Genomic DNA, 16936 nt, shown 5'->3' with positions numbered 1-16936 from the left:
ATCTTTGTTTTGGATAATGATTAATAAATGTTATCTAGGCCTAATACCGATAAGAGAGGTTAGTAATTTATATCTTATATCATTGACCAATGTTAAAATGATTTGGATTTTCTCATACCACCTCCCTCTCTGCTCTCCCTCCCTCCCTGCGTTCCCGCTCTGCCTCTACACTGTAGCCGGTGAGTGGTAATCCCCTGCCGTCCACGGTTTACTCTGAGTCCGTATTTAATTCATCTAACCCCCAGCTGCCGTCCTGGTTACTCACTGGGCACGACAGACTGTGAACCACTCCGTTTATTAATAATTCACCAGCCCTCCGCTTCTCCGGCCGCGATCCACTGCTGCGCCTCCGCGCGCTTTGGGCCGCCACATCACTTTTTTATGGGTTTATTACACTTTAACAGCTGTTAACTCCAACTATTTCATTCACTCGTCATATGTACCGGGATTAGCGTATACATATGCGCGTTCTCGTGAAGTCGCCTGGCATAGTGATATGATCAAGTATCACCTCTCTCCAAAACTTGCAACATCTATGGTGCCAGATCTGGTACTAGTTGTGGTCTCCTTTTTTTATCTCGAGTAAATATGGGCATTGAAGAACAAGTGAAGAAGAACCAAAGGGAATTCCATTTTTGTATTGTTTTTTTAATAGGAGGACCAGAGGATGAGGATAACACAGAGTTCCTTTGAGGCACACAGAAGCAACAGCTGATTTGTGAGCGCGTAAGTAGAGTCTACTTACTGTCGGCCCCTTGCAAAGAGAGACCTCTGCTCTGTTACTTGGTAGCTGACGATACGCTAGCATCGGGCACGGATTTGCCTCACTGGGTATTCGGTGAACAGAGCGGACGGAAGGGATGGCGCACTGACAGGCGACCAGAGCAAGTCCTCACAGCTCCGACAACCGCCGCCCGTGTTTTCATGGAAGTCCCACGCGTGAATAGCGGACATAAACACCCCGAATGAAGCCGGGAAGTGGTTGACTTGGATAAGCCGTCTCCCTTCCCTTTCCCTGTTGGAGGAGAACAGTAAAACTACAATTGAAAAAAATGTTCACCGGGCCACAGGCCGTCCCGTATTAGGGTTATTTTGCTTCCGGTATCAGAAGAAACGAGTAATTTTCTATCTCCCACACTTTTTTTGGAAGCTGAACTTTTTTAGAGTTGAAAATGGGTATTTGAGACTGTTGGCACATTTCGCTGCTCCACAATGGTACGTGCTGTGTAAATCAATCATTTGCTCTTTTATGTATCTGAAAGCTTGTAAATATCTTAATGTTTTGTTTAAACAGGAAAAACATCACGCTAGTGCATCAAAAGCGATTAATGATTACCCCCAAAGTTATCTTGTGAGTGGTGTAAGGAGTAATACCGTACATTAAAGTTAACTTTGCACTACCCAAACTCATATTGATACTGTATAGAATTTTATGTTAAATCATATATATAAGTGGGTTATATTTGAACAAGGATAACGCGGATAATTTATCTTCCCCTATCCTCCACTCAACTACATTCCCGGGGCAGTTGAGCTGCTTCCAGTTATTGCAGCTCTTGGTCATGCTGTCTCCCCCTTATTGAAAAGCAGAGCACGGCTCTCCACCAATAAAGCATCTACTTTGATGTATCTATATTATACACAAAGTCAAGGCAGCGTTGCACAATCCAAACGCGTCAAGAAATTGAATAAGCAGTAAGATAAAAGCCGAATTCACCTAATGTGAATAGTCAACGAGCGCATTTACTTTTTGGTTTATAAGCGCATTTTGGCTACAGTTTATAGGGGACGTTACCCTAAGAGTTGAATTTTTTTGCTGAAATCAATGTTAGTTGTGGAAGATTATTGGCGAGACTGCTTTCCACTCGTGCTCTGTTGTTAAATATTATCTACCGGTATAACGTCTTACCGACGGCTGCGTATTTACGCATAGCTGTAAAGGCTATTCACTGAATTTAGGGCAGCAAGGAGAGCACAATACCATTCTAATAACCACTAGACCCACCAAGTCCACAGCACTGGCCCTTGTGATGGATGGCATGTTATGATATTGTAATGGAGAGTTTAGTTCAGTAGAGGTTAATTTCCTCTATGACTTGAAACATTTAACATGAGTTTCTTGAAAACAGATAATATTGCTGCACTATAAGTAGGCCTAGACCAAAACAAAGTTTGATACAAGCTTTACACAGTAAAACAGTGGGGTGAATCATGTCTCTAAGACTGTCAAGTAAAACTACCCGACTCCTGATTAAATGTAAGCACAAAGGACATCTATTCTGGTCCTTTATTTGTTTTGTGTGTTTTCCCAAAGTAGTCCAGTTGCGGGATATTGGGTAGAAGTGGACTGCTATTAGGCTCTACATTAGTCATGGAAAGTGTTACTTAATGAAGGTCCTTGACCTTCAGCTTGATCTCTTGGCATAGGATCAGTTGAGTTGGCCATTTTGTGTACATTGCCTATTGAGGAACCACTGACATGTCGATTCCTACAATTCTATTTGCACATGAATATGGAAAAGTATTTGTCTGAATAATTATGTGTTTACTTGCAAACTGGAATGGCACTAGTCCAAGTAGCTCAACAGTAACTTAATATAAAAACAATATTCAGGACAGGCCTCACATGGGGTTGTGTTTATTTGTTTTTCAGCTACTTAGCAAGTCACCTCTTTTTAATGGAAAAGCTAGACAGAATTGCTGCCCAACATATTCTAGACATGTCAACAATCAGTATTTAAGGATGCTAAGGCAATCCTTCAAACTCACCCGGTTTATTGAGTCCCGTCACTTATCGAATATATTGTAGTTTAGGAGTGCATAAATATATGCATATATTAAAGAATAACATATGCTTTATATGCTTCACAAAGGAATGTATGCTCTCTTCTGTAAGTATTCTATAATGCCGTTCCCTCTATTGACTTCAGGACCTAAAAGTTGTCTTTTTTAGAGTGCTCCATGGTCCAGGGCCAGGATGTGTGTGATTTGTATGAGAAGGAGTACTGTATCATAATCTCAAGAAGCTGTGTAAATTGTTAGGTAATTGTATATCCCACTCTGTAGATGTTGATGTGTATGTACAGAGGGAGCAGCTCACCCCGCGATGATCAAACAGGCGGTTTCCAGGCCATATGTTTTCAACAGCTCTTGTCTGTCGCTGCCAGTGATGTCATCTCTCACTGTGTAATATGGGTCCTCATTTGCCCTTTTGTGATCTGTGGTGTAGAGGCTACCATATCCTTATTGGCTGTCGCTACCAGTGATGTCATCTCTCACGGTGTATATGGGTCCTCCTTTGCCCTTTTGTGATCTGTGGTGTAGAGGCTACCATATCCTTATTGGCATGCAATCCAGATGAATGCTAGGGTTTGTCTTTGTTAAATAAACACTTGGAGGTGGTGATGGCATGCATATGTGTCATATTAACCCTTGGTTGTGATCCTATAAAGGGTGCAGAGAGTTGTCTCTCAGTTCTGATCCGAGGTCAGTTTCTCATTTCATTTTTGTAGGTTTGGTGTCATGTAAGGTCATCTTAGATTAGCAGTTAGGGTAGACTCAAATCAAATTTTATTGGTCGCATACTGTACACATGTTTAGCAGATGTTATTGCAGGTGTATGTGCTAGTGGAGCCATAACCTATGAGGACTATGTACATAGACTAGCTGTCCATATGCTGCAGAAGTTGTTGCATTTTGAGCCATCCTGATTCTTCAGAATGAGGCCCCCTGTTTTAGAATGTCAGCCTCAGCCCTTTAAAGGCATCTTGCAGTGCCCACTGCAGAGAGAAGAAGATGTCCACATCACACCCATTTTTACATTTTTGTCATTTAGTAGATATTCTTATCCAGAGCAATTTACAGGATCAATTAGGGTTAAGTGCCTTGCTAAAGGGCACATCAACAGATTATTCACCTATTTTTCACCTAGTCATCTTAGGGATTCAAACCAGCGACCTTTCGGTTACTGGCCCAACACTCTTAACTGCTAGTCAACCTGCTAGGCTACCTGCCACCCCTCACTAACCTGTTGTCCCGCATTCTTGGGGACACATTAAATGTGCATTATAGTGTATTTTTAGCGTCAGACCAAATTGAGATGACGGTGAGCAGGTCATGTAAATGGTATTCAAAATAATGCCTCAAATGTTTGATATAGTCCAGACTCAACAATAGTGCTATGACCAATGCAGACTGCACACCAACGCTTAATGAGTCATTTTATTCCATTTAGTTTGGAACTGTTTTACAGTCTCTTCTGCCCTCCAAGTTTAATTTGAAATAATTTCCTAACAGTTGATGTCTTTTTGCCTGCTCTCCAGTTGAGGGTCTCTAATGAAGAATTAGAGTCAACACCATTATTCATTCAATTGAGCTCACAGGCTATTTATCAGTTGAGTTGTATTTGCCTATTTAATTTTTCAAAATGTCTTCTGTATTTAGAACCAGGTTGAGCAAACATAATACACTTGCATCAAATACATTATCCACACCTCAGACTTAAAATGGAATGCAAGAGAAAGTATCAAAGGCAAACCTCAAACAGCCCTACAACAATAAGCAATATCCAATCCTACACACACCCTTCTAATTATTATCCCCCCCACCCCCCCTCTTACCCCTCACCTCCTGAGATGCAGGTGTAAAATATCCCATTTTTCCAGCATTGTTCCCTGAGGTGACTCTGGCGTGGACTCACACAACGCACAGAGAGAGATGTTTTAACTTATCCTGTGCCATGAAAATATGCCAAGTGGGGCAACCCCCATACATAAAGTCCATAATTATTTGCACCCTTGATCGAGGTGAGCAAAAATGACTATAATACAAATACTGAGCAATATTGTATGCTCAAAAAAGGAAAATATGTTATTAAATACTAATATAATTGCTCAGAGAAAGATATTTTTTTAAACAAAGTAATTAAAAACCATTCTGAAAAAGATAGGGATCAAAATGATTGGATCCCATGTTTTCAATACTGTAGAACCCTTCCCATGTTTTCAATACTGTAGAACCCTTCCCATGTTTTCAATACTCTAGAACCCTTCCCATGTTTTCAATACTGTAAAACCTTTCCCATGTTTTCAATACTCTAGAACCTTTCCCATGTTTTCAATACTCTAGAACCCTTTCCATGTTTTCAGTACTGTAGAACCTTTCCCATGTTTTCAATACTCTAGAACCCTTTCCATGTTTTCAGTACTGTAGAACCTTTCCCATGTTTTCAATACTCTAGAACCCTTCCCCTGTTTTCAATACTCTAGCACCCTTCCCCTGTGAGGATAGCCACACTGAGCCTTTTTCTAAAAAGTTTTATGAGACGCAGAACATGTTGGGAGGGATCTTAGACCATTCCTCCATACAGAATCTTTCCAGATCCTTGATATCTTTCATCTGCTCCAATGTACTGCCCTCTTCAATTCAAACCACAGGTTTTCAATGGGGTTCAAGTAGAGTTAGTATAAAATAATTTAATTTCTGGGTGGCGCAGTGGTCTAAGGTACTGCATCACAGTGTTAGCTGTGCCACCAGAGACTCTGGGTTTGAGCCCAGGCTCTGGGGCGACGCACAATTGGCCCAGCGTCGTCCGGGTTAGGGAGGGTTTGGCCGGTATGGATATCCTTGTCTCAACGCGCACTAGCGACTCCTGTGGCGGGCCAGGCGCAGTGCATCCTGACCAGGTCGCCAGGTTGCCAGGTGCACGGTGTTTCCTCCGACACATTGGTGCGACTGGCTTCCGGTTTGGATGCAAGCTGTGTTAAGAAGGAGTGCGGCTTGGTTGGGAGGACACATGGCTTTCGACCTTTGTCTCTCCCGAGCCCGTACGGGAGTTATAGCAATGAGACAAGATAGGAACTACTAACAATTGGATACCATTAAAAAGGGGGTAAAATTAAAAAATAAATATTTTAATTTAATTTACCCAAAATGCAATACAAATCAGGGTGCCGATGATTATGGACTTGACTTTATATCATTGTGATGAGAGAGACTGTGTGTCTGCGGCATGGAAATAAAGCATTTCTGCCTTTGTTTCAGTTGCTGGTCAAACCCACATTGAGCATTCAGTGTTCACCAAACATGGGAATGTTAGGAAATCAAATCACAATCAATTGCTTTTGATGAACATTTGAATTCTGTAAAACAGCACATCTAGGTCAATTAATCACAGACATCAAAACACTTTTTGAAGCTTTTTAGGTGTTAATTGAGTCCTTGATACTATTTTTGCTCATATGTTGCATATATATATAGAAAAAGGGTGGCATATATAATTGACAACATGCTCCATAAAAACACAGAGAAAAGGGAAAAGGGGGCCAGTGCTACAGGGAGCTACATCAAACAATCAGTGCCGCCTCAAACAAATGATGCCCCTTTTCAAGTGTGAAGGCAATCCATGCAGCAGAGAGGGAGAGGTTTTACTCTGCTGTCCCTTCATCCTTCCACCCCTTCATTCCTCCCTCCTTTCAGCAAACCACTGGTCAATCCAACTGCTTTTAGTTCTGTAACACCCTCAGGCCTGAGAATAAGCCTCTTTCTCTGATGAAGAGACCGGTATCATAATCACAGCAATAGCCAATATGTGGCAAGCAGAACTACTACTGTTAATGCCTTTGTTGGGACGATATGCCCATGTCTATTAGAAGAGTAAAGGCCATACTACAGATGAACCTTGGTCTTTAACAACATTTGAAGAGCTGAGAAACACCATTTCTTGTAATGGAACTCTTTTATGGTTTCACTCTGTTCTCCTCCATATATATCAATGATGGCCGGTACGAACATGGTTGTTGAAGCCGAACGTCATGAATCGTCTAGTTTGAGTTTTCGGTTCTTTTGGATGACTTGCACTCACATTTCTTATTCGGAAATCTAACTTGAAGAGTAAACATACAAAAGTAAGCAATGGATTTGCATTAAATGATTAGTTTATACAGCGTACACAAACACACCAACACACACACAGGCACAGATGCCCCTTCAGTGTTAAAAGAGAAAGGGAAAAGACAAGAGTGCTAACCTCTCATTGGGTGGGATATGAATAGCCTGTGTTTCTAGCCACATCTTGGTTAGCCAAAGTCTGGGAGTTATTATAGTGTTGTTTGTTTATGCATGTGTCTGTGTGTGTAAGTATTCCTTCAAGTATTGTTCCTGTGTTTTCTCTCTCTGTGTGTGTGTGTGTGTGTGTGTGTGTGTGTTAATGTCTGTTTTTAGTGTATATAGTGTATGTTTACCAGGTACAAGGTAAGAGTAGCATGCATTCAGAGTTGGCTTCGAACAGTGTTTGTTCCTGTTTTGTGAAACTTGAGAAATCAGGATTTAAGGTTGTGAAAATAGGATTTTCCCCCAGCTCTCCATACCAAGGTTTCCTCCCAGCTATGTTGTCTGGGCTGGCCTGCCTCAATTGACGGCAGAATTGGAATGGATGCTCATTCAGCGCTCAAGGCCCAGCTGGTGTGTTCCACAGCATACAAATGAACTGTGCTGAAAGGAAACAACACTTAGAAAAATACCTTTGCTGCATCGATCAGTGAATGTATGCCCCGTGTGAATGTTTTGTGCTGAATCAGTCACCGCTGTGGGAGAAGTCACCAGGTGACAACCAGGGACAGGAAATGCCATTGTGTCAGTGTGTATTGTGTGGTGTGATCCAAAAGCAGCTGAAACGGTCTGGTCTCCATTCTGGTTCTAGCACCGGAGTTCAGGCCTGCATCATATATGAGTTGGCTAGTGCACATTATGAATCGTGCTTTGTGTGTGAGTAGAAGAGGGGTAGGGATTTTCCATTCGAGGTTCTGTACAGGATGCTGATGTTGCTTGACTGAACTGTAATTGGCACATAATTTTTTACCAATATTAATAACAATAGTTATAATTATAAGAACAATAATAATATTAATAATTAATACATCATAAATACATAATAGCAATAATATTATAATTGTGTTATTATTATTCAATTTAAAATGATGTTGTGTTATGTGTTGTATAGGTTAAGGAGTTGTTTAAAGGATGGTAAAGGCATTGATACCATGAATGACTGTTGTGTTACGTTTCAGGCCACCGAAACCTTTCTGGTGAATGAAGACCCCTCCAGAGGTCCTGGGATGCCTGAATGCTTTGTAGTATCAGATTCCTACAGGGTATGCATTATTATTGTTATTATTATGATTATTTAATGTGTTATTTGAGTCATTAGTCATTATTCTGACTGATGGTCTGCTTTCATGCTCTTGGTAATTGCACCACAATCATAATGTCACTCACAGCTCCCTCTCCTCAGCTGCAAACCATTACAATCATTATTTCCACACACACTTTGAGAAAAGGGCCTTGCAACTCCGCCGAAGCGCCCTTCCCTCGTGGGAAAGAAAAATATAACGATAATGTGCAGCATGCAGAGGTTGTATAAAATGAAAAGCGAGCGCATTGGATTTACAGCGATCGGCCTGAAATGAAATGGTAATAAAAAGAGAATTGCGGGATGGGGGAGTGGGAGTCTTTGGATGACTGAAAATGTGATTGTTAATGAGGTGGGAGACAGTTTTCTACTCTTTGTTTCCAGCTAAAGCCTTTCGCCAAGTTATAGAGAATCTGGGTTGCTACAGTGTATTGTGTGTCCCGGGGTACAGAAATGAGGCATAATGGGAGGTAATTGAGTATCATGGTTGGTGGAGAAGTTGGAGAGGGGAGAAGCATTAATATGACCATATTAGATATCGAGGCCAGTGAGTTCAAGGCCATCCAGAGAAGGGTATCTGTACTCACCTCCTCATAGGGAGGTTAGGCCCCACACATCACCACTCCAGCTACCTCAGAATCCTCTGTCTGTCCATTTTGTCTTCATATATGAGCGAGGAGTTGCTTGCGAATCCTAATCTTAGAACACAAACCTTGAACCCTGTGACTTCTGTGCTTAACTTGCATTTGAGTTGTTCCATAGATTCTGTGTGTTTGTGGTATACAAAACAACCCTTGCAGATGCTGCTACAGTACTTCATTATAACAGCAAATCCATGATTGACTTTACCACAATGAGTGTTGTAGCACAGCAAATATGTATATTCCAGCGTGTGAAAAGGAGAGACTCAACAACCATAGCATATGGCTCTACCATGTGTTACTTAATGAGCGATTTACTCTCATAGACCACTAAATGTGGGGCTCATTTTAAGGAGCGATGCTGGATGAGTGTTTGCGTGTGTTGCAGTCAACTCAGCTCTATAAAGGAGGAAAACAGTTTTTGATCCCCTTCGAACCCACTCTCTGTAACTTTTCACTTTTGTGGTCCTGTGTGCTTTTTATGACTTGAGAGAGAGAACTTCCATGAATACACTGAGTTAGACAGAGACTACAACTTGGGAACAGGATTCATTCCACCTGCCCAAATTATGTGTATGTTTGTCACTCTGAAAGTTAGTGCTTATCAGAATTTATTTTGGTATATAATTTTCAAAATATCAAGGTAACGTTTGTCATTTCAGTCATTTCATATTCACGGATGGAATTAACCGGTATGGAATGCTGTGAGCATGACCTTGTGTGGTGAGAAGGTGAGGTTACAGTTATGTGGTCTGCACAACCCCCTGACCACACACTTTCCCCTCCCTCCCTCCATCCCTCCCTCCCTCTCTGTCTCTCTCTATCTCGGACCTCCCTCTGTCTCTGGCTCCCCTGGTTGTGTGCAGTATAATTGGCCACACAGAGCTCAGATCTCTTTGTTTCTCCTGCAGAGGCTTGTGGTGTAAATGCACAAGCAGTAGTTGTCAGATCAAAATTTCAGCTCCACAGTGACTTTACCCCCAACAAACCCTATACCACACTTAGGACCTGGTCCAGAAATTGTTTTATTCCTTTGTAAAAAGTGTGTGTGTGTGTGTGTATAATGTAAATATATGTTTCCCATGCCAATAAAGCCCATTGAATTGAGAGAGAGAGATTTTGTCTGTGAGAGGGTACATGCCTCTGTAAATTGTTCTCAGTATGACCAATATTCTGTCCTCCTTCCTTGGGACACTATCTTGTTTTGGTAGCATACAGTATGTTCTCATCAAGCAGTCCTTAGGTTGGGCTGTTTTTAATTTTCAAGTCAACTTCATTGAGCAAATGTCCCCAAGCCAGACCAACAGTTTCAACTGCAGTCACCATTACAGGTTTCAGTCTGGATCTGATGTCTGATAGTGTTCTATTCACTCTGCAATGAAATGTCTTACTTGTACATCTGCCTGGGCTGGAAGTGTGCACTGAAATTCAGTCAACATGCAGAAAGTGCCTTTATATCAGCGGGCAGAAACCAATAGAAGTAACACAAAATGTGCAGAACACTGACAAATATTTTTTACATTTGTTTCACAAACTAATTTATGCAGAGGCAGTGTAACTGTAGTGTAATAACAATGTAATACTATTTTAGGTATACCCATTCATTTACATAGCTAGAGTAAAATTTACATGGGTCTAGATAAAAAATTAAATTAATCCAAACCAAGATCCCTGTGTTCTATTCCAATCTCATTAAATATTGTATCTTCTCGTTTCTCAGATGGAAAACAAATGACATTTCCAATATTTTAAGTCAATCTCTTAATATCAAGCCTTTATTTATCAACATTATATCTTTATTTTCGGCCATAGGCCCCATATGAAGCATCACCTTTGACCTTACAGCAATCACATTCTTATGTTTGTATGGACTTTACTAATTGATATATAAACATATTTCATAGAAAACACATCAAAACAAAATCACATCGTAGCTATAGCAAATGTTTAGCTCATTGCAAAATGCAATGCTCAGACTGGCGGACCTTCCTATTCATTTAAACCTTGTAATAACATACTTGTTACCCTAAAGAAAGAGAACGGTGTATAGTCATTGTGCATGTTTACTGAGTATGAGCTGAAACGACCGGTTAAGCATTAGTTTGCCCAAGCATGATTTACGAAATTGGGAGATTCATGTTAATGATATTATGTTGTATAGCAAACACCGTCGCCCTTGATCAACCCCCCCCCCCCAAAAAAATATCCGTGCGCACGACAGGAGAATCCATGGAAGAGGGTGGGAGACAACTTTTTTTCCCAAAAAGTTTGTGTAAGCTTTCACTTTCAGCCTCCTAGGCGGGGTTACAGTACAGCATGGAGTGAGCGAAACAGGACGGCGAGCGATTGAAATGCAGCACTACAGCGAACTTCCATCCAATTTAAATAAGCTCTCCAATTTTCATTTCTAAAAATAACCATGTACTCCCCGTACTGCTTGACACAGGTAAATGTTAATTTAATTGTTATTGCTTAGTATACAGTCGGGGTTGCGGGTTAGATTAGTGCTCCTACCATTTGCAACTATGTAATAGTTGAATTTGAGTTTATTTCTTCGTCTTTGTTCCTTTCTGATAGTATGTACCTTGTATCGCTGTCACTTTTTCTTCTTCGATGGCATTTCTTCGCATGGCTTTTTTATGCGTTTCATTACACATGGTTTTGTAGAGAAAATGGCGCTCCTCCCGAATCTATTTAATATAAAAGGAGGGGAGAAGTGGAGGAGGGGAGAAGTGGAGGAGGAGAAAGGAGTGAGTGTAGAAACCGGACTGAAGTTTAGTGTTACATGTGATGGTCTTACATTGACATTTTCCAAAATGTTGATCTCGCAAACGCTTGGCAGTGAGAGAGGCTACACGTGGAAGCGTGGCCGTCAAAAATCTGTATCCGCTAACGGTTGAATCTGTGACAGTCGAGGGCTTTAGGTCGGTGTGTGCTGCCGCCAGTTCTACAGTAGCCCACTGCTCGATTCTGATTAACAAAACGTACGTATTTAGTTCAAGTAAATGTTCGGGAATATAATGTATAGACTATTTTACGCACGAGTATCTCACTACATATATGCGCCATAAGGATTATTTTCAATGTTCTGGTCATGCCCAGTTGATGTTATCTTATTTTAGTGACTCTGGTCCATTGTACCTAGCACAAATACTGTATTTAATCTGCTATTATAAACTCTTGACCATTTCTGTTCATAGTAAAACAACCATCCCAAAATTTACAGCAAAGAAATATTCAATAACTTTGAATAAGAAACCTACCTCTGATGTTTTACTCTGTGCTGCTTTTCCCTAAATGTATAACCTACTTTCAACTATACAGTGGATGTCCAGACCCCACAACCTGGTATATTTGGTATACAAACACCATGCATTGTAAAGTTCACTCATATTCAATGGGGAATTACTCTGGTACTTCCAAGTGCAATATTCCACATTTCCCCAGTCGGTAGCTAAGAATAGCTTATGAGTTGAACAGCTTATTGGCTCTAATTGGTAATTGATAAGGTTCTACCCAAATAAAATGTTATTTTGTTAAGCAATATAGAATCTCTTGCTATATAATATAACTGAATCAGTTATTGTTCAATATGCTCATTAATGGTCAAATCTGTTTTGATATATTGTGTTAAAACTGGAGAGTTGGTCAGGTAACAGTTTCAGAATCTACATGATCTTTTTTTAAATCAAGAATTCAAGACATGTTTTTGGGGAAAATGTATATAAAGCTTCTCTTTTTCTATTTTATGAAATGATAGTCTTTTTGTCCTGGAGGAAAGAGAGTGTTAACATGTATTATAGTGCCTGTTGTAACTTTTGCAGAGATGTGGTCAATGGATTGTAACAAAAAGGTGCATTGCACAGTCATAAGAACTTAAACAGTTAGTTATTTAGTTTATGGATGTGTTTACTTTGAAAGCATCATGTGTATTAGTAATCGTCCTATATGAACAGTGATTTAAGGTCAGGCTCGATTCTAAAATGGCCAAAAATCACACATCATTGCTTAACTTTTTTGGACTCACCGAGAACCCTAAATATATGAGGTTCAGTAACTATTCATTTATGACTTATGTGCAATATCATTACTCTTGGGACTGGAATTTTCCTTAGCTTGGCAAAGTCACTTGGAGGGAAGCACCAGAGAAAGCTCTGCTTGAAGTTGTACTGTCAACAGTATATGTTCACAGATAAATGTGACATACAACAGGGGTTTTTGAGCCCACTGACTGAAAATATTGTATATTTTAGCAATACAAACCCTCATAATATAAACCTACAAAGTTCCTTGGCCTAAACTGAATCGCGAGGCATCATTTAACTCTCTGCATCAATATATTCCTGGTTCTGCAAAAACATTGTAGTGGTCTGCTTCTCTTCTTTCTATGCATTTCTGTGTAGATTTTTTGTTCTTTATGGATTCTTTAAAAAGCCATGCCTTTTTCTGCGTCCAAAATATAATGGTTGTTGATATTATCTGCAATTCTATGACTCTCCTACCCGGTGGCATAACTGTTGGAAATCTATTCCTATAAAGCAAACTTGTTTATCCCTTGGTTTCACTGGACAGTAGACAGCCAAGGCCTGCGTGATGCGTAGTTTATTCCTGATTTTACAGTGTTGTATTAAAACAATTTTACTTCCATGCCTCTGACTCCTGTTACAGAGGCAGAGAGGGTGTTTTTCTCAGTTGCGGGCACGGCCAGTAGTCTGTTTCCATTTAAAACTGTAGAATGATCATATGTTGTTCTCTATTCTACTCCCAGATTGACAGAAAAAGACAAAGCTGATTTGAATACTTTTTTTAGAAGTGGATATATATTGGAAGAGAGGGTCTTGTACTTTGTAGGCCACACGGGTCTAAATTAAATGCAACTGAGAAAGAAAATAGGCCCAGATATTTAGAAATTATGGAATGGGACTTTATCAGATGCACAGAGAGGAATCTCTATATAGACTCGAACTTTTCTCTCCAACAGTTAAGCAGTTTACACATATAGCTTAATTTGTTAATGCATATTTATTTACAGTGTTTCTGGAATTGATAAATGTTGTAATTATTTTACTAAAGCGGCTATATACGGCATTATGAAAAGAAAAATGCAGAACTGACTGCACATTCCGCACGTGCTGCACATATACAGAATAAAGCCCATAGGCTAAATCATTTGGACTGGATAAACTATATAAATATATTATTTAAAGTTATACATTGACTACATAGAGTTTGGTATGGTCATGCATTTTAGGGAGATATTCAACAAGAGAACAGCTTTGTGCATTGCACTCGTCCAGCGTGCGTGGAGCTTGCGCCTCTCAGCACAGCCCAAGAGTCCTGCATTCCCGTCACTTCTGATGTGCCTTTTGTCTGCAGATGTAGACTCACATTTTTGTTTATTTAATGAAGGTTAATCATTTAAAAAAACGAGTGTGGACCTCGGATATGACAACACAATATAAACAATCGAATAAATGATTAACAAGAGCCCTTCTGGAGACTGGCGAGATGGATGGGGTGGAATGGAGGCAAATTATGGAAAGCATTCAGAGGTTCGGATATACTTTATTCGTGTGTTACTTTATACATGTTTTATGATGTTATAAACATTACAATGTAAGCCCATACCAAACGTATCCACAGCAGGTATGGAAATAGACTATACCAAATTCACCGTGTTGTGTGGCTGGCTGATATAGGCTATTGACTGAGCTATTAGACACCATTATCAGAATAGCGTTGCCTTTTCCAGTCTTGCAGCACTACACTCATAGAAGAAAAGGTGCTATCTAGAACCTAAAAGGGTTATTCGGCTGTCGAGAACCCTTTGAAGAACCCTTCTGGTTCCAGGTACCTTTTGAGTTGCATTTAGAACCCTTTCCACAGAGGATTCTACATGGAACCCAAAATAGTTTTACCTGGAACAAAAAATATTATCCTATGGGGACACCCGAAAACCCTTTTTTTTTGTAAGAGTGTAGGCCTTTTTCATGTATGTCATAGGGACGTATAATCAAGCCAGATTACATCAGTAAAGCTGAATTCAACACTTTTCTTCTCTACACAGTGGAGTATCCGTGATATTGAAAAATAAAAATGACATTGTTATTGTTGTTATAGTCATTATTAGGCATAGACTATTGTTAGGCTATAACACGGAAGCATGGCATGCTTGGCTTGTTCCCATAAAGCGCACCAGGTCATAACCATTTTCTTTTCGCATTTGTCCTAAGCCACTTTATGCTAATGACTTTGTTTATGCTCAAAAGTTTATACAATAAATAAAATGTGATCACCCTATACTATTCTTACTCGTACTACAGTTTAACATCCTCTTCTCTTTGCTCTTCTGCTCGCGGGACGGTGACCCCTGCGCGGGAATGCTTTTCACACCTCTTAACACCCTCGCGACACTAAAGTATTGCGCTACTCACCTTCTAAACAATCCATTAGTGGTAAGTGTTTCCCTATTATTTTTTTGAAGGCATATATATTTTAACGTGTGTTATAAACATTTTATTGGCATTGTTATCATAGTTTGTTGAAGCCCATATTTTAACTCAACATTTTAAAAACCTTAATCTTATTGAAAGGAAGCATCATTTGCAAAATGCATTTCCCACACTTACGTACTTTCTTGAAAAGCAGTCAAGGCCCGTTTTTTCTAGACAACTCACTGCTAGTCAATCACTTTTGCTCTCGGCCTGAAGTCCTACTAAGTTATTTAAAAAGCTTAACATACATAAACCAAAAGTTAACTGCGGAGAAAGAGCAAGATGGCTATTTAATACAGTTTTGTTATGGGCCTAATTTCTGCAGTTTGTAGCCAAGCAGCACCGATTGGCCCGAAAGTAGCCTACGAGCCGTCTATTCAAGCAGATAGGCCTAATGTTTAGCAAAAGTAAGTCACACAATTTCATGATTTTTATTTATTTATTTATTTCACCTTTATTTAACCAGGTAGGCAAGTTGAGAACAAGGTCTCATTTACAATTGCGACCTGGCCAAGATAAAGCAAAGCAGTTCGACACATACAACGACACAGAGTTACACATGGAGTAAAACAAACATACAGTCAATAATACAGTATCAACAAGTCTATATACGATGTGAGCAAATGAGGTGAGATAAGGGAGGTAAAGGCAAAAAAAGGCCATGGTGGCAAAGTAAATACAATATAGCAAGTAAAACACTGGAATGGTAGATTTGCAATGGAAGAATGTGCAAAGTAGAAATAAAAATAATGGGGTGCAAAGGAGCAAAATAAATAAATAAAATTAAATACAGTAGGGAAAGAGGTAGTTGTTTGGGCTAAAATATAGGTGGGTTATGTACAGGTGCAGTAATCTGTGAGCTGCTCTGACAGTTGGTGCTTAAAGATAGTGAGGGAGATAAGTGTTTCCAGTTTCAGATGATGTCATCTAAAATTTACTAACTTGTTGCCTTGGAAATGTATCTTGCTTTTCCCATTTTCATGCAATTAACCCTTGAGTGGCAAACTCAAAATGTTTTACCATTAACCCATTATTTGCATGCATATTTGAGACAGAAAGACTAAACATATATTTGTAGATTTTAGAAATGATTTAGTCCTAAGGAACATATTTCTTGTTGCAAGTCATCTTTGTATTGCAGATAATTAAATAATTCATCTTTGTCTTAATTACCTCCATGGATACATTTGTGGCTTAATCACGTGCCTAAATTATCCAAAATTATTTTAGGCCTAAGTGAGTATGTATTACTGTGTTGCTGCATGAAGATAGATTATATTTGTCTATGTTTTTATCAGTTGTTAACAGGCATGGTGTTTTGAATAAAAACATATTCCACTGAAACCTCCTTGTAGACATTTTGTGAGGCGGCCTTCCAATCTCTCCTCACCCATACCCCCCCTCTTCTCCTCTCCCCTCCTCCACACCCTCCTCGTCCTCTCATCACCCCTCTCCTTACAACCTCTCCTCACCCATACCCCCCCTCTTCTCCTCTCCCCTCCTCCACACCCTCCTCGTCCTCTCCTCACCCCTCTCCTTACAACCTCTCCTCACCCATACCCCCCTCTTCTCCTCTCCCCTCCTCCACACCCTCCTCGTCCTCTCCTCACCCC

At 40.0% G+C, this 16936-nt stretch overlaps 1 protein-coding gene across 9 annotated transcripts in view; it reads left to right on the top strand.

The window, feature by feature from the left end:
* Positions 1 to 256: 256 nt before the first annotated feature.
* Positions 257 to 16936, top strand: part of LOC135554256 (nuclear factor 1 X-type-like) — a 184267-nt gene continuing 167587 nt past the window's right edge. For 2 of the 9 annotated variants that reach the window (XM_064986435.1, XM_064986432.1), the window contains exons 1-2: positions 257 to 1215; positions 8067 to 8150. In XM_064986435.1, coding sequence (XP_064842507.1) covers positions 1213 to 1215; positions 8067 to 8150 — 87 coding nt within the window. In that variant the 5' untranslated portion in view covers positions 257 to 1212. Of the gene's footprint in view, positions 1216 to 8066; positions 8151 to 11107; positions 11276 to 13338; positions 14382 to 14725; positions 15285 to 16936 lie in introns of those variants that run through there. The other 7 variants (XM_064986443.1, XM_064986441.1, XM_064986442.1 and 4 more) reach the window with 6 other exon arrangements.

This window comes from Oncorhynchus masou, chromosome 14, assembly GCF_036934945.1.
Source record: "Oncorhynchus masou masou isolate Uvic2021 chromosome 14, UVic_Omas_1.1, whole genome shotgun sequence".
NCBI classification, from domain to species: domain Eukaryota; kingdom Metazoa; phylum Chordata; class Actinopteri; order Salmoniformes; family Salmonidae; genus Oncorhynchus; species Oncorhynchus masou.
This window is presented reverse-complemented; position numbering and strand designations above follow the sequence as displayed.